This window comes from Glandiceps talaboti, chromosome 1 (assembly GCF_964340395.1).
Source record: "Glandiceps talaboti chromosome 1, keGlaTala1.1, whole genome shotgun sequence".
NCBI classification, from domain to species: Eukaryota; Metazoa; Hemichordata; class Enteropneusta; family Spengelidae; genus Glandiceps; species Glandiceps talaboti.
Genome location: NC_135549.1, coordinates 4,419,737 through 4,442,717, shown reverse-complemented (window position 1 = coordinate 4,442,717; position 22,981 = coordinate 4,419,737). Strand labels below are relative to the sequence as shown.

Below are 22,981 nucleotides of genomic sequence, written 5' to 3'. Positions count from 1 at the left end.
ATCTCCATATGATGTTGACATAAGAGCAATGTCGTCTGCATATAGCACCCAATTGATAATCTTGCCATCTAGTTCTGGTGCTGTTATTTCAATTTTAGAAAGTCCAGTGATGAAGTCATTGATAAAGATGTTGAACAGAGTTGGGCTGAGTGGGCATCCTTGTTTAACTCCATTGTTTTTTGTTATCACATCATTCAGTTTAATTATAAACTCCATATTTGCATATAGTGAGTATAATTTAGGAATAAAATGTTTAACTTACACACGTCCGATTCATGTCCAGACTGTTTAATCAAACCAACCAGATAATTATGCTGGTCTTCATTTTCTATCTTGGCAATATGAGCTCCGATACCCTCACAATAGCTTTTAGCTTCAGTCCAAGCTGCCTTTTCTAGCACCAATACATATCGCCTCCTTTCTATTTGAGAAATCAGGATAGCGTATGTCAAAACCCTTTATGCAAAAATATTGATTTAGACCTTTTAAGACGACCATGAGATACTCTGTAAATATTGTCAACAAGCAAATCTATGTTCGGTGAATATGCATTATAGTATATCCTATAGTTGTACAGTAAATACTGTACTACAATATGTAAGACATACCTTACTTTTTGTACACATGCGTACACACTGACAAAGTTCTTTGTTCCAAACAGACACACACCATCCACGCATTCATCTTGGCAAGTGTATATAAGTGAATAAATGCTGCTTAAATAGGTATAGAAAACGTAAACAGTCATCTATTATGTAAAGTTCGACAAACGTTTCGAGCAATAACTCTTTATCAAAAGGTCGGGGTTAAAAGACTAAAGAGCCAGCCTTTTAGCCCCCAGAAGTAACCTCCACTTTTAATAAAGAGTTATTGCTCGAAACTTTAGGCGTGGTTTACATATCAGGCCGGTGTCATTATTTACGACCGGAGGGCGGTTTGAAGGAACAATTTTTAAAAATATGAATAAACCCTCTGCCTCGCTTCTAAAAATTTGAGTAACTCTCCCCCTTACACAGAAATGTTGACCCTTGAACAATTTCATATAAAATACAAGTTACATTAGGGTAGCAATAACAATGGACCTCAGATACCATAATAGAGTTCTTCTTTACATGTAGATATGGACTGTCACATTAAACTTCAATCTTAAGCTTGAATTAGAGGTAGAGACAGCATCACCCTGATGGCTGCTGGTGGGTAGAGTGTGGGAGAATGTGTCCCCCTAGGCCTCCCACGCTGGAAACATTTTTGAATTCAAGTACATGTAAGAGGTCATTTAGAGACATACGCATTTCAAATTATACATGTGATTTAAAGCTAAAGAATGTTTGAATATTGCCGATAATACACACATTTTACAGGTACCCTCCAATATAGATCATCTGACACTTTATATATAATTTTATTACAGAAAGAAATAATAAATAATAAGGCAGACATAAATCTTCATGGCTGTCATTTGCCTCATAATTGAAACATTGGTAAATGAAGTATACATTATCACAGGAAACGTTGACAATTTTTGATAAGTGTTAAAGTTCCATCATTTGTTTATTAACAGTACGAGGTCATCCTGCTATAGTAAGGGGTTAAAAGGAATCAAGGCCTTAGGCATCATTTACATCCTAGGCCGTAGCTGTTATTTACGACCTGAGGGGGAAGTTTCTGATACTTAATGGCACTGTCTTATAAAGTTTGGAAATCATTGCCAGAAAGGGTCTGAATAGCCTAAAAATTGGCTTTACGCTGAGTTGAAAAACCTCCAGACCCCCTTGGACCCCCCCCCCCCCTAAAACTTGGAAATTTTTGTCCAAACGTATGTGAATTGTCAAATTGGCTTAAAAGAATCGAAAACCCTCCAGAACTTCTAGGGGTGATATTCCCATCTCAAGTTTTTCCACCTTTTGCCGTCAAGTTGCTGTTAATTTCTTACAAAAATATTTCAACCCTATGTAGTCGCTCATTACATTATGGTTCTGTCTTGTAAAGTATTTGCAAGACATAATCACGCAGTCCACTCTGGGTCACCATGAAATACCTGGCATGTGAATAAGGTGCGGGGGTTTTGAAATAAGCTATATAGGGGTCAGCCTGTTTTCGGTTTTACAGAGAAGGCGGTCAGTGACTTTCGTCGGCCCACAGAAAAATCCACCCCACCCCCTCCTTTCAACCCTATGTAGTCGCTCATTACATTATGGTTTTGTCTTATAAAGTATTTGCAAGACACAACCACGTACGCAGTCCACTCTGAGTCACCATGAAATACCTGGCATGTGAATAAGGGGCGGGGGTTTTGAAATAAGCTATATAGGGGTCAGCCTGTTTTCGGTTTTACAGGGCGGTCAGTGACTTTCGTCGGCCCACAGAAAAATCAACCCCACCCCACCCCACCCCACCCCCAGGCTGGAGAAACGGAATGATGTTCTATACTTCAGTGTGTTTGCAAATACTTGAGTAGCTAACCCCCCCCCCCCTCCTCAGTTTTTTAGTAACCTATCCCCCATGTAGCTTGCATTCTATGAGTGGCCCATCCCTCAGATTCCTCCGAACTGCCTGCCACAAATAATGACGTCTCCCTTCGAGGACTGTGTTTTACCAAGTTGTACGTTTTTTGGGCAAATGTAAGTCTTCTGAAATACGAATTGATATGGTCTTTGTAACCTTACCCGGTGCGCACACCTGTACTTCACAAAGTTGAAGGTGATTTGTTGTGTTCTCCAAAACAACAGTTACATATCGACCCTTTATGCCCAATCCACATTCAAACGTAAGATCTTCTTCCATGGTCATTGTTGTATCTACTTTCTGTCTACACCGCATTGAGTTGTTTGCCTGGCTTGAATTGCCAATTAACACCACAGCGTTCTCTAGTCGCTCCGCTGATAAAGAAACATTGCACTCGTATCAAGTTCTCAGGAAGTGATCAGTTAATGCAGCCGGCGTAGGCTGGCAAAAGAGGATGGAACACCTGTAGGGGGTCTATGGTTTCAGTAATGCAAAAAGGGGAGGGGGTCATTGTGTTTTTATTTGCCGAATAATTTTACCGCACATTACATATCGTTTCAATGGATCGGGTTCGAGCAATGACCCACCATTGATGTTGTCAATGTCATACAAAAAGTACTACTTCATCTAACACGGTCGACTATGAGTGAGATATAAGGATGGTAGTTTATGAGATCACAGGGCACTCGGGCTTTATCTAACTACAAAGAAATGTATACTAGTATATTTAAAAACTCACAAACAAACATACATACGTGAAAAACGTAGTATATACAGTAAAAATGTACATAAGGGGAGAACCAATTGATTTCTGGGGGGGATTTTGGAAAAAAAATGTCAGTAGGTTAAGGAGAGAAAAAAATTGATCCCGTAATGGCTTGGGGGGGAAATTGTCCCAACAGACAGATGTAAAAAAAAATGTTACGATGTGCTGAAATCAGCAAAATTTGGGAATCCGATGCTTTCATTTTCTCTGAAGGAGTGGGTCACATGCAAGATGTTTTCTTCCGGCTCCTGGTACTATTATGACGGCTTAAAGGAAAGCAACTCAGAGGGGTCAGGAGTACAGCACTCCCCAGATCAGTCAGCTTCTCATGGATTTTTTTACCAGCTATCTCTTGTACATAAAATTTAAATAGTAGAAGCATGGATTGTAAAGTGCTACTTATTGCTATTTACACAGAACAAGTAAGTTGTCAACCAGTGACATGCTACTGTAGTATATGTAGGTATAGTTATGAACGTTACAAAAATGGTAACGGAGAAAAAAAAATTGCATTGCTTCTGCATATGTAAAAAAATAATTTGATGCAGGACTGACAATTGAAGAAAAAAATTGCTGTCACAGTGATGGGAAATAAATTGCTGCTATACCCACTTCCTCCCCCCCCCCGAAATCAAATGGTTCTCCCCTACTTAGTTCTAGCAACATTCTAATTTTGTAAGAAATAAATTCTTGGACTCGAGAGTGCAAATAGTCACTCCTATATGACCCCCCCCCCCACACACACACACATACATACATACATACATACATACATACATACATACATACATACATACATACATACATACATACATACATACATACATACATACATACAGACAGTCAGTCAGTCAGTCAGTCAGTCAGTCAGTCAGTCAGTCAATCAATCAGTCAATCAGTCAGTCAGTCAGTCAGTCACCGTTAAGTCAAACAAAGAAATGAGAGAAGAGGACTCATAATGCCAAAAGAAATCTTAAAACACGATTTATAGACTTACAACAACAATCTCTGCCGTTTATAGTAACTCCACTAATGTCGTGAATTTCTCCCAAATCAAGCATCCACCAGGGTTCATTCTCAATTTTTGTCTGAGCGCAGATTCTCCCATCTGGTGCAGAGGTAGTTTCCCGATCAATGGCTCCTTTGGGTGACCATATGATACCATTCGACGAAAACACAGTGCTTTGAGATGCCAGTTTGCCAATAGCCACATTGGGCACTGCAAATCGTAGGTAAGATAAAATGCAGTGTGGCATAATACTTCCAAATGCTCTATTTCTACTCTTGGTTAGTTTAAGGGGTACACAATTATTTTCGATAAAAAAATTGTCGCAGGCCAGAAAAAAATTTAATGACGCAAGACATAAGCAAATATGCTTCCTGGGTATGAACGATAATAACGTTAGTCTGCAAATGCAGAAACAAGCAAAAATGTCATATTCCAAGGTATGCGTGTCTTTGGCATGGCTGCCTCATGGTATTCAGGTGCAGTCAACTAAGCTGTTCTTATGCAATTTTTCCGAAGTGGGTTGGGTAATTTTCTTCAATCGGTGGCGGGAGGGGAGCAAACATTGGGGCTTATTTTGTAGTTCGTAATAGAATAGAATAGAATAGAAATAACTTTATTGTCCACAGTGTATATATGGAAAATCGCTTTCAGTTACTCAGGTCAAAGATTGACATACAATAATCAAAGAACATAGATAACAACAAGATAGTGCTGATCAACAGTAAGTTAAAACGGGAATTGGATGATATAACAGCTATAAAGACGACATAAACATGAAGTTAAAGTTCCCTGGAATTTAAAATTGAAATTGCAATAAAAGAACGTTTATAAAAATTTCTGCGTGCTTTTGGTACGCGAAATCTGCTACCAGAGGGGAGTTTTTCAAACTATTGATTAAGGGGATGTGTCTTGTCTTTAAGTATCCCACGTGTTATCCTCTTGATGGAATTATGGTATAATTCTGACAATTGAATTTGCCGAGTTCCTATGAGTTTAGATGCTGTATTAATAACACGACCGAGTTTATTTCTACTTGTCGTGGTCAGATTTCCATAATATGTGGCAATATTAAAGCTCAGCACACTTTCAAGTATACATTGACTAAACGTTGAAACTTTTCAGCTTCCTGAGCAGAAACAATCGCTGTTGTGATTTTTTTGTAAATCAAGTTTGTACTTTCCTTGAAACACAGCTTGTTGTCAATGTCAGTACCAATATATTTAAAGAAACTCACTATCTCAACTACTTCGTTGTCAAAGATGTTTACATCTGGCACTTCTCTCCCCTGTCTATTATAATTATCACACACTAATTCTTTTGTTGTTCCTGACATTGAGCATTGAGCTTGACAAAACTTTGTTTGAACCAAGTACTAAGCCGCTCAATCTGAACATAATACTGTGATAGGGTGAACTCATCTTTAATACAACCCAACAGAGCCACGTCGTGTGCATATTTAACCAAATTAACTTAATATTGAATTTTTGCATGACATTTCGTTTGTATAAATAGAAAACAAAACTGGCGAAAGAACACAACCCTGGGGTACCCCTGTATTTAGGATGATCTCCTCTGATAAAATTCCTCTCTACATTGACACTCTGTGGCCGGTCGTGTAAAAACTCTTTCGCTCAGAGTACAATGTTATGACTAGTATTCATATCTAGTAGTCGCTATAACAACAAATGTTGGATAGTATTAAAAGCTGATGAAAAATCCATAAAAAGAACTCGTACATACGAACCAGCATTGTCTAAATGACTTGTTATCAAATTAAACAGTGTCAAAGTTGCATCCTCTAGGATGTAGAGGAGGCGATCAGGCTAAAAAATGTAAACATGTACCAAGAAGGTCAATTCAGACAAAATAATGAAGGTAAAATTGCAATGAACGACTAGCCGACATCTACATCGGATTTTAATCAGATTGGGTAAGGAAGGAAAATTGAATTTCTTCTCTGACACAAAGAGCATCAATACCGACATCAATGAAATTATATACAAAGAAGACGGTTTCAGGTCGCCTTACGCTGAATGATGCCTAAAGATTTCATGTACATGCATACATCTGCAATTAAAAAGTCGTTATTTACACATTAATTCAGAAGTTTGAATAGCGCTATTAAACGCTCAAAATGTACTACAACGTATAAGAATATCAAATATTCTACACTTACAATTACCACAATATGTACTGGAGATTACGTCCTTAGTATTGAGATCATTTCTTGTTACATCAGGTGCATCATGACCAGTGGTTGTTACGTCAACAAGTGCATTGGTTGTTACATCAGGTGCATCAAACCCATTGGTTGTTACATCAAGTGCATCAAACCCATTGGTTGTTACATCAAGTGCATCAAACCCATTGGTTGTTACATCAGGTGCATCATACCCATTGGTTATTACATCAGGTGCATCATACCCATTGGTTGTTACATCAGGTGCATCATACCCATTGGTTGTTACATCAGGTGCATCATACTCATTGGTTGTTACATCAAGTGCATCATACCCATTGGTTGTTACACCAGGTGCATCATGACCAGTGGTTGTTACACCAGGTGCATCATGACCAGTGGTTGTTACGTCAACAAGTGCATTGGTTGTTACCTCATGTTCTTCATATTCGTCGATTTCATTGACAATAGTTGGATAATCCAAAGAGAGAGGTGGCTCACGGTCATCGATTTCTGTAAGGGAGAACAAAATTATACTCAACACTGATGTATTTTCGAGTTAGATAAAAACTATTCAGAAAGCAACCTGTATTGACAAATGTGGTTGTAATCTTGCAGAAGATAATGTATCCCTTGCCTTTTCCAGAGTTCAAAAACAAGTTAGATTGGTGAATTTGAAAGAAAAACTGTAGTGATAGTACGGTCTTCCTTCCGGAGAGTTGTTCCATTGATCTAGTATTATAAACTATAACGGTAACCCCCATAACAGCGAAAATATCAGAGGTTGATATCAGACTTTCATGGTTGAATATTTACATATTCGAGAGAAAAAAAATAAGACATTCGCGAAAATTGTGAAGTCTCGCAAGAAATAGTGGATGCGGAAACAGATATCAACTGAAAAAGACAATATAAAACTGTTCTTCCAATCTGTAATGGCTGTACATCTGATGAGAAGAAGCCAATACCACAGAGACCATATAGAAATCAACAGAAAACATAACTACCTGAACTAGACACTCACATATGAAAAAAAATTAAAAATAAAATAAAAATCTTTCTATTTTAAATTTGATTGTAATCGGAACCACACAGTTTTTTTACGCCTTATTTCGTGAAACCATTCATCTTGCTTTCACGTTTCACTTGTATGATCTTTTAAATGTTTTATCCAGATGTTGATTTCTTTCCAATCTTTAGTTTTCAATTTCATTCACCTCTTTTTATGACTGCACTTGGGAAGCAAATTCCCCGATGCATTTTTAGGGAAATAGCAATAAAGTTTGTTTTATTTTTATTTTTTTTTGTACATTTGTATACCCTTTCGGGCAAGATTTTAAATACAATTTTAGCCCATTGGCGCCCTGGTTATGTTGACATGGGTGGGGCACACAAAATGTTGACCTTGATATATGATGTCGAAGCACTAATGAGATAGTACATTTGTACCATAGAAAAGAATTTATAAATGATCTGATACTATGGCAATTCATTTTGTGAGCTGTCAGCACTGTTGATGACAGAAGTGTGGTGTTTTTTAGTGTTGGAAATATAGTTTACAGATGACGTTACCACCATTTTATGGTATACAGCTGGTACATTTCTGATTTTAGGCCTCATTCAATATCAGATTTAACTAGGTCGTGTCAGTGCGTATGCTTGCATAGTCTTCAATTCAAATTTCATTTGCAAGTCCTTCTCAGTGTCTATCTAAACGTCTCTCAAAAGTATATACATTTGGTGCATCAAACACATGATTGGGAAGACTATTCCATTGGTTTATACTTCTATGTAAAAAAGAACATTTTCTAATATCCAGCCTTGTATGGACTTTGAACAGTTTATATTGATGCCCTCTAGTGTCACAATGTCCGGTCTTGACAAAATCAGTCACTCTAGTGTCATATTTCCCCGACAGAATTTTATAGAGTTCGATCATATCTCCCCGTAGACGACGGTAAGCCAAAGTTGGTAAGTTCAGACGCCTTAATCTTTCCTGGTATGACAATTCTCTAAATCTTGGAATTAACTTGATAGCTCGGCGTTGTACGTTCTCGATGGCAATAATATCCTTTTTAAGGTAAGGTGCCCAAACTTGATTTGCATATTCCAAATGTGGCCTGACCAGACCTTTGTACAATAATAAGAAACTTTCTTTGTCAAGATGAACATAAGTTCTCCTTATCAGACCCATTATGGAATTTGCCTTGTTTATTTGGTCATTAAAGAGAATAATAAAATTGTCGGAATTCTCTAAATTCGTTCACTGATGTCATAACACTATAAAGAGTGTTTCAGTGAATAAACTCACAGTAAAACAATTGTTAAAAAACAACCACTTTATACAATAAATTTGTTCTCAAATGAACGGCTCTCAAAATCAAGTGAAGTAGCCCAGGTTTTAGTATATGCCACCATAAAGTATCAAGATGAAATTGGATTTATTCCTTACCAGGGCAGTCAAAATAAAACAAATTATAAACTGCCACGTGCACGATTTGGACATAAACTGGGCATTTCATAACTATTTTTCGTGAGATGGCGTTCACTGTGTAAATTGTAAACGTATAACTAGAAGTCACACCAGTTGAATTGCAATCCTAGCATTTGTAAACAATGATTTTTGTGATGCTTTTCAAAGTACAGTGTTGGAAATCATAGCAAATCGCTATGAGCCACACAACACAATAGACTTAGTTCTGAAATATGCGTTCTGAGGAGAACTCCAACAAATTTAAGTTCCACTTTAACGTTTACTGCAGACGTGTAGGAATTTCCAGGGATCTTCCAGAGCTACAACAAACAAATTAAATGTGAGATGACATGTAAATTGATATTCTACACCAACCTTTTGTTAATTCTAAGAAATATAATAGTATGCCTATTCCAATAGAGCAGATAAAGAGGGATGTGAATATCTTGAGAGATAACCGACGTCGATGGACGAAGTACTCATTTACCGTCATCTTACTTGTACACCACAGCAATACAATGATAAGAGTATATTTTGACTGACAGATTGCAGTCCCTGAGGTACTAAAAATATGAGATGTAGTCGGCATGCGCAGATCCTGTAAATTGACTCCTCAGATCGGACCGGTGCTCCTTTGATTTATACACTCTGGTGTCATTAAGTGTCTCAAAAGGTTTTTTTACTCGGGTTAAACAGTATGATGTGGCTTCTTTTATACACGTACACATACACATACACATACACATACACATACACATACACATACACATACACACACACATACACATACACATACACATACACATACACATACACATACACATTCACACACACACACACACACACACACACATACACGTACACATACACATACACATTCACACACACATACACGTACACATACACATACACACACATACACATACACATACACATACACATACACGTACACGTACACATACACATACACATACACATACACACACACACACACACACACACACACACACACACACACACACACACACACACACACACACACACACACACACACACACACACACACACACACACACACCCTACGGCAGTTAAGCTTATAGAAAGTGCAACATCCCACAACCTTTTGCATGCAAATGCAAAACTAACCATTCAGAAAAAAGTCAAAACAGGCGACCGGGCCCGAGCAGGCACGAACATACAGTCACACTGCCTATTGTTCTCACGGTTGGAGGGGTGGGTGGTGGGGCTTAGGGAACCTTCATCAGTTACTACAAGGGGGAGGCTGGGGGAAATCAGGCCCGGGCTGTTGCGTAAAATATCAGACCCTCTATCGATTCCGTCGAGTGAAAAGGTACCTCAATGTCCATTCTCTAAAATATGTCACCCCCCCCCCCCGTTAAAATATTTCAAAACGCAATGCAAACTGATAAGAAACAAACTTTTTTCTTTTTAAACTGCCAAATGCTGTGAAATAAACGTTGTTTTTTTTTGTTTGTTTTTTTTTTGTTTGTTGCTGTTGTTGTTGTTGTTGTTGTTGTTTGTTTGTTTTTTGGGGGGTTCTATTTTTCTTCCTTTTTTTCGTTTCTAAAGTCAAAATTGATTTGTGATATGAGCCTCCTCGGTTATCTCGGTTTGCCGTACTCAAGGGGACCTGTACCTGTCGCGATGTCGAACATGTCGCCGGCCCGCAAATGACTAGCGCCCTCTTTCGTTTGACGCCATGGAAACGAGGTCAAAATAAAAAAGATGGCGACACCAAAGGAAGAAGAGGCTCGTGAATACCTTGAAAAACACAAAATTTTCGATCTATTCAACAATTTGACGTCTCATTTGGTGTTCCAAAGACCAGGTAATACCAATACGTCTTTCACATGACTCATCTTACTATATTTTTTTCAAGGTACTGAGAAATACAATGACGTTTAGTTAACTCAGACTCCGATTCTGAGATTGTATATATTGGTATATGGTAACAACATGCGTCTAATAGTAATATTACGACTCGCGCGATGTCGAACCACCACTAGCTTTGATTTGGGGATTTTGTTACGTTCCAGTGACATCAACGTTGTGCCTATCAAACAAATTATAATTTAGTATGACTACCTTTCAGCTATGTTTTGATTTCATGAATATTTCTTGAATAATGTGTTTCACTTCATGCCTACAAATTAGTACAAATAGCATAGGCGCTGAGTCAAAACATGGAAGTATCACCGTACCGACGCGGGAGATACTATATACTTCCATGGTCAAAATCAGTGCGTGTCAATACTGTTATACGACTACCAGTCGATTGTGTTCAAACCATAGAAACCCTGTCAATGTCAATACTATGTGCATGTAGTTGTAGTTTTATTCCATTTAAATGGTTATGAACTCTCTGTAGAAAAACCCAAAGAATTTATGATTGGAGTGATAGAAAATCTGAAAGAAGCTAGAACAACGCAGTTAGATTATCCATGTTTATTTGATGACAGTAATGTGATATCATTATTTGGTATGTTGGATCCTACCAAGAAAGGAGTTGTTACATTAACACAATACAAGGAAGGTGAGTATCATGAGCAAAACAACAAACATCATATACTACCAAGGTGTAAACTTGAAACACACAAATTTTGGGTACAAACTATATACATGGATTGTTTTAATTTCTACAAGTAGAACTGTAATACAGACCATAGACCCATCAACACATGTACATGTGTGTAAAAGTCTCAGTACTTACTATATTGTGTGGTTTTAGTTACCCAAGCACATTCTAGTTTTGTTCAAACAAAGTGAAATACTGTCATTCATTCATATAACATCAGTCCTCAAATTATTTACAATATCTAGCTAGCAATTCACTCACCTGTCTGTAACCTCTTTTTATGAATGCATGTGGAAAATCAATTTCCAATGCATTTTATGCAAATGAAAATAAAATTACATTATTAATGTATTAACAAGTCTAGGCTAAGCCAACATGTTTAGGCTGAACCCCCCACCCCCACCCCAACAAGACAAACTAAACCTAGGTGATGGTTTGTACAGTTTTGATCACTTTCCCTGCAACTAGTTTTTTCTTGATGTTGTTGACCAGTGTTACAGCTCAATGAATGGTCTAACCACTGAATTCATTGAAAGAAGGTCAGGGGTTTTGTTTCAAATACTTGTTGCTGTACAACTTGATTCATACAGAATTTTTGAAATGGTCTTTGTTTCTCTGCTGTTGTTGCAGGAATGAAAACACTCGGTGTTGAAAATTTTGATGAGTATCCAAATGGAGCAGAGAATGATAAAATCACACAAGACACATTTGTCAGAGAAGCGTGAGTATTTATTTAAACATATTTCCAGGTCTTGTTTCCAATTTTCCTCACTAAAATATCCTAATATTTACGCATTGGACCTGCGAACTGTACAAGTTTACTCCATAGTTGATTTTTGAATTCCAAAATGAATTTCCTGAGATGAACACGTAACTTGTGAAGTTATTTTTGGACTGTTTGGTCATTATTACACTTGAAATAACATTTCTTTCATTTTTAACCGATGGAAAGACATATTGACCAATAGGGAACTTGCAAACCTGCCATGTTGAATGTTGCATCATGGGAAATTTAATAATAAATACTAATCAATTAGTATTGTAAACAGTGTTGATACATTGTTTGTAACCACAAATCAATTCATAGTTACCCTGACAATTGTGGGAGGTTTATTTTATCAGTAGCTCCAGATTATGTATTACGATAACCACAGACAATTCCATAGTCCTTTGCATCTGAGCATACTCAGTCTGGATTGCAAGTTCCCTATTGTGAGTTATTTTATACAAATGGTGAACAAAAACTAACCATTGTTAATACAGTCCAGGGTATGATCAGGTAACAACCATCCCCTAAGTAGCATATGCACAACCCTACAATTTCAACATATGACATTGTATGGGAAGGTAGATGATGCATCTTGGAACCAGCAAAAGGTTCATTTCCTCTTTCTGTTACCAGGGTTACAAAACCTTACCCAAAATAGTGTTATGGTTTTATTGCAATGTCTGTGTCAGCACCTTCAAATGTACTAGCAGTAGGCTGTAGCTGATCTTGTCATAAATACAATAGCATATTTTAAACCTAGGAAAAATATAATGTAGAATCAGTTCATCGCCATGTGTAAATTCACCTTCCATGTTTGTTTGAATGTTAATTTATTTTAAATCTCTTCCATATCTTTCACAGGAGACATGGTTTGAAGAAATCATCTGCCACTTTTATGCCGATTCCCTAGTAACCACACACCCAGATTTATTAAAATTTCAGTTATTTATCAATTTTCATTTTCTAAATAAATCCATTAGATTGCAGTCCACAAGATTACTAAATAGAAAGAAACTTGCAATTCAGTCTCAGCAATGAGATATGTTACCTTTGTAAATTTCAAAGCTGTTTATGCTGAACCAAGTCCACAGTAGAACTTTAGTTTTCTGCATTTGTCTGTGGTCACAAACCTAGTATGTACTCACCAATGTGGATGAACACAAGGTAAAAATTTAATTTGTTGAATAACATTCCCTGTACATGTACATCCTAACAAGGTTATGTAGTGTCAGATTACATTTTCAAATCAATAATAAGCATACCTGGTTATTGTAGTACTCAACAGTGACATGAGTAAAGACCATAGACCTTGCACAGTATCTGTAATATATAGAGGTTTTTGTTTTACAAACATGTGTTGACTCTTACATGTAATCAAAACACTGAACTTTTACATAATCACTCTTTTTGGCGAAACTTTCCATGTTGTACAGTTGTATCTATAGTCATTGTGTTTGTTATATCAAAGACTTTGTACACTCTTCAGCTACAGTAATAGTGAATTGAGTGGAAAACCTTTACAAATTTTTTATGTTCAAGAGTTATCTCTGTAAATATACAACAATTGTCTTTGAAATACATTTTTTTTTCTTGAAAATATGGATTTTGCTGTGTAATTGTATCTGTTTGAGATCAGACTGACAAGTTTTATCAGGGGTTGCTTTGTGATAAGTAGATACATGTATTGTAAGGAATCATGTAAGGCAGACTACAAATTTAGTAAACCACCTCTCTTAGAATTTAGAAAAACCAACAAACATCTTTCACAAATAGCAAACAACAAAAATATAAATAACACTTAATACTAGTTAATACTAGTATATACATGTAAACTTCCACTCACACACATTGATGCCAAACACTTTGGCGTGTAGGGTCTATTCAAGCCAAATGTGCCATACACACCACAGTTATGAATATTCATAACTATTTGCTACATGTGCTAAGGTAGCATTACTGGCTCTTCTTTTTGTTGCTTGAATCCAAGTCATCTCTACATCCCTTGTGATTGGCTGATTTCCGCTTTCCAAGCATGATCACACAGGCACCGTGTAGCATACTGTAGTATGTATATACTGCACTAGAATCAGGAACACACTAACTCAGATGAACCACGTGCTGATACTGTGACTGTCTGAGTAGTCCACACATTCACAACGAAATAGTCGTGGGTAAGTGTCTATAGTTCGAAGAGCCCTACTTCAGATGTTAACCAATCACATACGACACCGGAGAGCAGCGCGAAAATTATAATACAACATTCGAAACAGTAGGATGTCCATATTTGGACACTATATGTACATAGCTTAAACAGGTCTAAATCGAGTTTGAGCAAAAGTTGGTATGTATTAAAGATTAACTATACGCTGTCATGAAAATTGTAAATGAAAAGTCTAGTAAGATTTCTGTCATTAGTACACTTATATTGATAACAGCTATTGATTTACAAACGATGTTGTGTGATAAAATAACACCAAAGTACTGATGTAGCTTCAACTTTGAAATCTTGTAAAGAATCCCTACTGCACTTGACATGTGTTCAGCAATTTTGGGAATTTCTTGCAAAGGTTTATGGCGTAATTTCCAGGTGACGTATTAAGACACAATACTGATATAAAATGATCTTAGTGCTATTTCTCACGTAGGACTCATACTTCAGTTACCTAGCAGTATTTTGTATACATGTGTATAGATACCAGTATATGTATTTGTTTGTGTGTTTTCATGTATGTATGTATGTTAGTCTGTAAATACAGTATAATTATTTTATGTATGCAGTTGTATGTATGTATGTATGTATGTATGCATATATGTATTTATGTATATATGTATGTATGTATGTATGTATGTATGTATGTATGTATGTATGTATGTATGTATTTATGTATATATGTATGTATGTATGTATGTATGTATGTATGTATGTATGTATGTGTCTGCCATTGTATGTATGCCAATGTATTTGTGTATGTATGTGTGTGTGTGTGTGTGTGTGTGTGTGTGTGAAATAGAGTACATGAATATTTTCACAAGGGGCCATCTTGTCATGTACATATACACCACATTTGAAACTTCAGTGATTTTCTAATAACCTTCCATAAGGGAATGTTATAGTATGGTGATGTCTGTCTATGTGTCCGTCTTTGTTTCTGTCTGTGTCATAATTTTCTCAAAAACGGTTGGCTCAATTCAAACGAAATTTGGTACACACCTCCCCTCTCGCCACCCACTCACATACACACACACACACACACACACACACACACACACACACACACACACACACACACACACACCTTTAGCTAAGGTAATACATTGGGTTTTGGTAAGGACGTCTTGTCATCCATGAAGAAGACATTTAAAAAGGTGACAATGTTCCGTTATCAAGGAAAGGAAGTACAAGTTGTATATTGCACAATTCAAAAAGATCGTCCAGGAGTTTCTATACACGTTTAGTTTGTTGACACGAGTGTACAGCAAACTTGATTTCGAAAACGGTAATATCAGTAAAACAGTGTGAAATGATACGTGGGAGTCATACAACAAATAGATATTACGCTAAAAGCCGACATTTTCCCGATACGTCTATGTAAAACTGTCCTTTTCGATTTTCACACATAATTTGAAATCTCGGGTGAAAGTAGATCGGAATTAATTGGACATTTTAGTTGGATACTTCAAGGGTGAGAATGTTCTGACAACAACGAATGGAACTGGCTATTAAAAGATACGATCGTGCAGATATTTGTATACTTTATACAATGTACACAACATCTATTTCTAAACTTATCAACGTGTGTGAACTAAATGGTTGTGTCGATCAGTCTAGCTAGTTTATAGTTTTCTATAGTGGTCTAAGATACGACCGTGCGTGTGAGACATGTCAATTTCGTATAATGAGGGGATTTAAAGAATATTTGGATTGAAATTACAAACTAAAATGCATATTCAACATTATTTCCTGGTTGGAGTTCTACGATAAACAATATCACACATTGGTGACATAAAACCAGTGGGCTTATTACTAGTAGACTAAAGAAATTTAGGATTACAAGCCAGTGATCATTTCCACTTGATTTCCTCTAAATGCATATTGGATTCCCAAAAAATATTATTCTATACATTGTACAAAGCAATAATTTGGATGAATATCATGTATGTGCTACATTGATAAATTTATATAAGCTTAGGATTGCTTTGGTTTGTGGAGGTGTTACCAAAATGTACATGTGTACATACGTATGAGTTGGTACCCCATAATTGTACTTCCCCGGCGTACCAAATGGTCAATAAGTTTAGGCTCAGACCACTATTATTTTTAGCGGTCTGAGGTTTAGGCTAATAACGGAGTATACACAGTATAGGCCCTCTTTCACCAGAGTTTGCTTGAAAAATATGTCCATAACACTTTGAGGAAGCCTAATTGTTATATATTAGCACAGAAAGGAACATCTTGTCTGTGATACTTAGTACTAGGTCTAACCTTACTGCTTGGGACGTCTTTCATTACACATGCAAAGTTTGTTTTTATAGCGAAAATATAGATGGAATGTGTAAGAAATTGTGGTGGATATCACTGTGATTTTTGCTTCACAGTCTGCTTTTGCTTCTGTTTGATATTGTGACAAAAACACAAATTTTCACGCACAGTGTGGTAATAGCCAAGGGACTTCTGTTGGTGTTACAATCTCAAACACCGAGGTGACAAGTCACTGGATGAGTATAGCACCAAAGCAATGTGATGAATGTATAGTTTGTGATAAGATCTGTTTTGTTGTCTGGTTAACTCACATTATATGTCTTTGGCAGCACGAACTGTTGGAGGTAGTGAGTTCTGTTCGTGGATTGATCTGGGATAATGAATATTGCTTAACAATAAACGGTTACGTGCAGTACTTAAGCTTAAGGTTCGGAATTGCAATTTAGACAGTTTAGAAATTTTAGTTAGAAGTTTAGAAAGCTATTAAAATAGAAGTGTCTAAATCTAATCTAAATATTATAAACTATCCACTATTTAGACATCTAAGTATCGTTCTAAACGCTATAAATTATTCGTTATTTACGATCTAAATACAGTTCTAAATTTTAGTAAAGACGTACGACCATCGTTAGTGTTTTAACAGTTTTACATCGATATATCCACTGTCTATGGCTGAACTTTATAAACTATCCTTTATTTCAGTATACGATATAAATAATAGTAATAATAATAATAATAATAATAATAATAATAATAATAATAATAATAATAATAATAATATCTATTTCCCAATATTTAAACATACAATATGCAAGGAAACAATACAATTACATGATAACGGGAAAGAGGAGATTGGAAGTAGTTATCAAATATTGTTCTAAATTTCCTATAAACTATCCTCTATTTAGACGGACGATTTAAACGATATACTAAATTGCGTTCTAAACTTTATATTAGGTATCCGCCATTTAGCCAGACACCGGCTTACGTATTAGTCAGGGTATGAGTACTAGTAGTATTTTATGCTGCGCGGGACGAAGCGCCATCAACGACAGTAGTCCAGTATCACGTGACCCCTTCTCCCGTTGTTAGCCCGGCAAAGTAGGTAGAAAAGTATGAATGTCATACTTATTTGTAATTATTTCGTTTATTTCTTTTTCTAATTCAACATTTTTATTTCCTTTGATAGTCGTAGGTGTCCCAAGCCCGACTACCGTTATCCCTTGGCCTTAAATGTTTTTTTTTAAAGGTATACTGCGCCTGCGTACACGGCCGCTAATATTTAACATAGTCACGTGACTTATTCGACACCAGAAGTAAATATGGCGGTGTTTAATCACACAAATGCATATACTATGTCTGATCATCTGAACGTCAACAACGACTATCCTGCTTTTGGGTTATATTCAACAACCATGATTGAAGATGAGGTAATGTCCAAACTTTCATTTGCCATGTTTTAGACGTTTTCTGATAAATGATTTTCATCACAGACGTCGGTTTGTGGTTATCCAACGCCAATTCGCAATTGCAAGCACCGGGCTGACTTTCACAAGAACTGGAACATAGCATGTACCGTAGACACTTGTTAAGTTGCGGTGCCCGTATTTTAATTTTCATAACTTTTGATCTAACGATTCCGTTGCACTGACATGATATGTACATTTTGTATGTTTAGAAATCGTACATTTCTCAAATAGATCGTTAAGATTTTCTTCGCCAAACTCATTCTTCCGGGTTGGACATCTCCCTTTTTCACAGCATTTCTTAGGAACAAAACACTGCTTTGTTTCGAATGGTCATCCCCGTGTGTTCTCACTTGTAATATCAGACATTTTCACTGTAACATGGGCATTTGTTCGGGATTTTTTTCTAGAAAATTCTGTAAATTTGGTTGAGAGTGGATTACAGTTTTTCAATCGACGTAGTACAGGAAAGCCCCGTTTATTACAGCATGTCACCAACATCGTAATCTAAATAGATTATTAGTTGTATTATGGTCTTATTCATTGTTCTATCATGTCACGAAGTCTACGACCGTATTTGTTTACACTGCGTGACAGACATGGCCAACTCACCAGAATGTGTACATGGACGATCCGTATTATTTTCCTGTACGTAGGTGTCGCAAGCCTACGCAAGTCGTGCGTGATCGGGTCGATAGATCGCAGTGTTTGCGTCGAGATAGATGTTTTTTGATAGTGAAACATTTCATGTCAGGTTTATGATAAAAAACAAATTGGTGGTGGGAACGTGAGTTTACAGCGACCTTTAATACTCTGGCATCTAATTATAGATGTGACTTCACCAGACTTATCAACATTGTTTCTTTGTCAGAGTTTATTGTGGTGGTGTCCCAGTGGGTCCTTCCCGTGTAAAGGTAGTTAACGTTTATAGCACCAGGGCACCGACCCTGTGTGGGTCTTACTCATCAGACTGCTGAGTAATACTGTATCTAAATATTGGCATTATTCCAGGATGGCCAATTCTGATATTAATGTTATTATTTTGACTTTTTTAAATGAAGAATGTATTGAGTTACGATGTGATGTTAGTATTTGGGGAAGAGCAGGCATCATTTGAATTAATTAACTTGTAACTCAATATCCATGAATTTGAAATGAAAGAGCATGTAGATGAAAATTAGCATTTCTGGTGTTTCATGACATTCAGTTGTTGTTGCTAGGAAACAATAGATTGCTGTGCAATACTAGGGATGTAAATCATGCATACCACCTTTCCTCTCACTAGTCATGCTAATACCACAAAGCTTGTTCTTGGAATACTAATTGGATATTTTATAACAAGAAGCGGGATATTCTATAGTTGGAAATAACTGAATTTTAGTGTTATAAATTATGATTGCACCAACGAGACCATTGGGATGTTTTCTGTTGTAAATATCAACACAGTCACTGTACATACACCTGGTACCATAATCAGATCTTCAGATGTCACTCAATAAATACTTAAAGTAGGGCTTCGGTCACTTTGGTATCATAGAACCACTGGATTTAGTTCCTGATATTGTTCACATGTACTTATTCCATAATTCATAAAGACAGCACCACCAACTCATAAAGTTGATTATTACATAATTACACTTTATGGCTGCAATGGTAATACTTCATGACAATGTACACTTTGTCAATAAAAAATCCAGCTTCTAAATGAAGGACAATCAAGTGATAAAAGTTGCCTCCCCAACCCTGAGTGGGTGCTGGTCGGTCATATTCACTTGTAAGCAGCAATGGTTATTAGGTAAACCAATATATAAAGATATCATGTTTGTAAGCTATGATCAAGTACATTTGTACATAATTTATGTAAACAATGAAACATTAGAAACTTATCTATTATTATAATTTGAGATTGGTGCTGACCAGTGGCTTGGGGGATTCGGGAAAACTGTGCAGAGTGCCAATTTGTACTGGCTATTGCTGATTGATATTAGGGAGAGTCCCAAGTTACATGTTTAAAATAGATGTGTAAAGATTGAATTTGTAATAGAATTTAGAAAGCACTTGTCAACATATTATGTAATTACAATGATAACACATTAAAGGCCCAATCTGAATTAGTATCATAATATACTAGAAGGTGTCTGGCAGAGCTATACAAAAAGTTGGCTCTGAACAAAAGAGTGTATGCAATCCTCACAAGTACATGTACACTGGTAAAAAAAAACACTACCTGGTAATGTGAGAACTTGGGATTAAAAGCCCAGGTCTTTGAGCAATTGTATGCTTTACCACCTATGAAATATATAAACTTGGTTGACAATCTATAATAAACTTCTCAGATAACATCACCTTCAACTAACATATTATACATAGGCATATTGCCTTAAGTTATAGTGGAAATAATATGCTGGTCCAAGATTATTCTGTTTGCTGGTAAGTCAACAACGTTATTCCATTCCAAAATTTTACACATCAATGTATTCTTTTAGTTGTGTGAAATATGTTTTTAGTAACTTGAGTGGATATTTCTGTGAAATAGGCATGAAATGGGAAGGCCAAAATGTCCAAGTATTGGTTTCAAAATATATGTAGATTTAGATGGGTCTTATTCTCCAGACTTCCTACTTTGCAGAAGACCAAGTCACTGTAAAGGTCCAATTTCAGAGGATGTTGTTCACTTACTCAGAACATAGGTGTGCACATTTGGAATAAAGTAAACTACAGTGTAGTGGACATTTTACACTTGTGTTGGTAATTAACATCTGAGGTCTAAAAATAGTGTTTGGGATCAGCTGTCATGTCAGCAGCACACTCCAGGTTCTACATGTACCATTTCTGACATACCCATGGTCAGTCTCTTTGTGGTTTTGATGTATTGCTTTTTGTCAGGTCTGTGCTTGACTGTATACGCATTCCTGAATTTCAAATATTTCAGTGTTGTTACATGTATATTATTGGTATGCCCTCATAGTCACAATAGGTAGAAAATAGATAAGCTATTTACAGGACATGGAGACATTAATGTAGCAGTGACACCCACAGATTATACCTCGGTATTGCAAGTATGTGAACTTTGTACATGTAGGTGTATTTTTGTTATGATTCAGATTGTAGTTTTTAAAGATAGGAAAAAGGTGTGTGGTCATTCCACTAATTCAGTTCGTGGGCACATACATGTACACAATCTGTATGTACACTCAACACCTACAGAGGGTTTGGTTCAATGTAAAGGATGTCCAGCTGCCACATTTTACCAAACAATGCAGTCTTCTCAACTACCTGTTCTATTGAAATATAAGGAATCTTAGATTTGGTGTGATTTATTGAAAAACGTAATAAGAAATATGTGTACATGTATATTTCCAACACTGAACACTGCTGGGTAAAAGTTGAAGAAACAGCTGTATAAAGGATGAATCACACAGAACTGTAATCCCTTCCCTATTTGAGCCCACCCACCACACTACATAGCATACATGAAAAATAATGATTTATTCATAATTTTCAAATATAGTAAACATATGATTAATAACAGTTTCTAACAATTAGTTTACAGTCTGATAACAGGTAAATCTCTCTGAAACATGTAAACATGTTTGTTGCCTAGAAATACTGAAGGATTTGTTTTGTTTTTTTGAGTTTTAGTAGTTACACATTGTACTGTTTATTCCCATTGATTCTGCCTCATTTATTGATTACCTCTTAGCTATACGCAGCTTCCATACAAAATACAATGAGATGTTCTCTATTGTGGAAGGCCAGACTTTCACCACCTTGCTCTCTTGTACTCTTTCAACAAAACATTTTCGTAACTTGAATGGTAAAATAGTGTTTTTCAGTGCCATGTGTGTGCTTTGGGGTATTATTAAAACTTGTAAATGTCATGCCTTACACATTGCAACCTTACAGACCTCAATGGAAACCTTGCTTCTTTTGTCTGTAGAAGGTTTACATCTATGTGCACACATACATGCATGAGGGTAAAATCTGTTCTCATTTATATTTATAAAATGTTAATGTTATAAATCATACATTTGCATTATTTATTATTGTAAATGTATGCTAATAGTTACTGCTGAGTAGTGCATATTATCAAAATGTACAACTTAATTAATTATTGTAAAGCTGTATTGTCTTTCACTTCAGACTAGTATGACAGCAAAGGGATTTTCACACCAAAATCACAATGGAAACTTTTTGACTTGTTAAAGTTTGAATGTAAGATTGGCAACAGTGTTTCTTTTGAAGAGTTCCACAAAGACAGGGTTCCCAAAATTTGAATTTTACACTGACATGAATTATATAGTCCAGAGACTTTGCTATCTCATCTGGCTTGAAAATGTCAAGTCAGATTAGGCTGTGGGCTAGCTTGTCAAGCCAGTATGTCAAGTCAGATAGCCAAGTCTCTGGTCTATAATAAATGTGAAACTGTTGGTAAAATAACAAAATGTACAATGTTAGTGTACATAAATTTGATACATCTAGTCTTATACATTTTGATCTCATTGGTTGTTAATAAAGCCTGTATTGGTACGAGGCTATTTACAATTGTTTCTTTTGAAAGAATCCCAAGTATTTGGTCAGTGCATGTTCACATTACACACAGGTTGTCCAATAAAAATTCATAGTTTTGTGACGGGTTGGTGTTTGGGCAAATCTTGTTTTGATTCTGAAGACAGACACATACAGGAATACAAGTTAGATAGATAATGTCATGTCTTAACTTTGTAAAATAAAACAT

At 36.3% G+C, this 22,981-nt stretch overlaps 2 protein-coding genes across 3 annotated transcripts in view; both read left to right on the top strand.

The window, feature by feature from the left end:
• Nucleotides 1–10,673: 10,673 nt before the first annotated feature.
• On the top strand, nucleotides 10,674–14,141 carry LOC144438840 (EF-hand calcium-binding domain-containing protein 10-like). The gene is made up of 4 exons (XM_078128029.1): nucleotides 10,674–10,781; nucleotides 11,322–11,486; nucleotides 12,159–12,249; nucleotides 13,159–14,141. The coding sequence occupies exons 1-4, from the start codon at nucleotides 10,679–10,681 to the stop codon at nucleotides 13,205–13,207; spliced, it is 408 nt and encodes a 135-aa protein (XP_077984155.1). The 5' UTR covers nucleotides 10,674–10,678; the 3' UTR covers nucleotides 13,208–14,141.
• A 3,938-nt stretch (nucleotides 14,142–18,079) lies between these two features.
• LOC144441893 (serine/threonine-protein kinase B-raf-like) overlaps nucleotides 18,080–22,981 on the top strand; it is a 68,075-nt gene continuing 63,173 nt past the window's right edge. For both annotated transcript variants that reach the window (XM_078131154.1, XM_078131148.1), the window contains exon 1: nucleotides 18,080–18,207. In XM_078131154.1, the coding sequence (XP_077987280.1) occupies nucleotides 18,100–18,207 (108 nt within the window). In that variant the 5' untranslated portion in view covers nucleotides 18,080–18,099. The remainder of the gene's footprint in view (nucleotides 18,208–22,981) is intronic.

Coding starts and splice junctions, on each gene's coding strand:
- LOC144438840 (XM_078128029.1), top strand. CDS start 10,679: ATGGCGACACCAAAGGAAGAAGAGGCTCGTGAATACCTTGAAAAACAC. Junction 10,782..11,321: donor TTTGGTGTTCCAAAGACCAG/GTAATACCAATA, acceptor AACTCTCTGTAG/AAAAACCCAAAGAATTTATG. Junction 11,487..12,158: donor ATTAACACAATACAAGGAAG/GTGAGTATCATG, acceptor CTGTTGTTGCAG/GAATGAAAACACTCGGTGTT.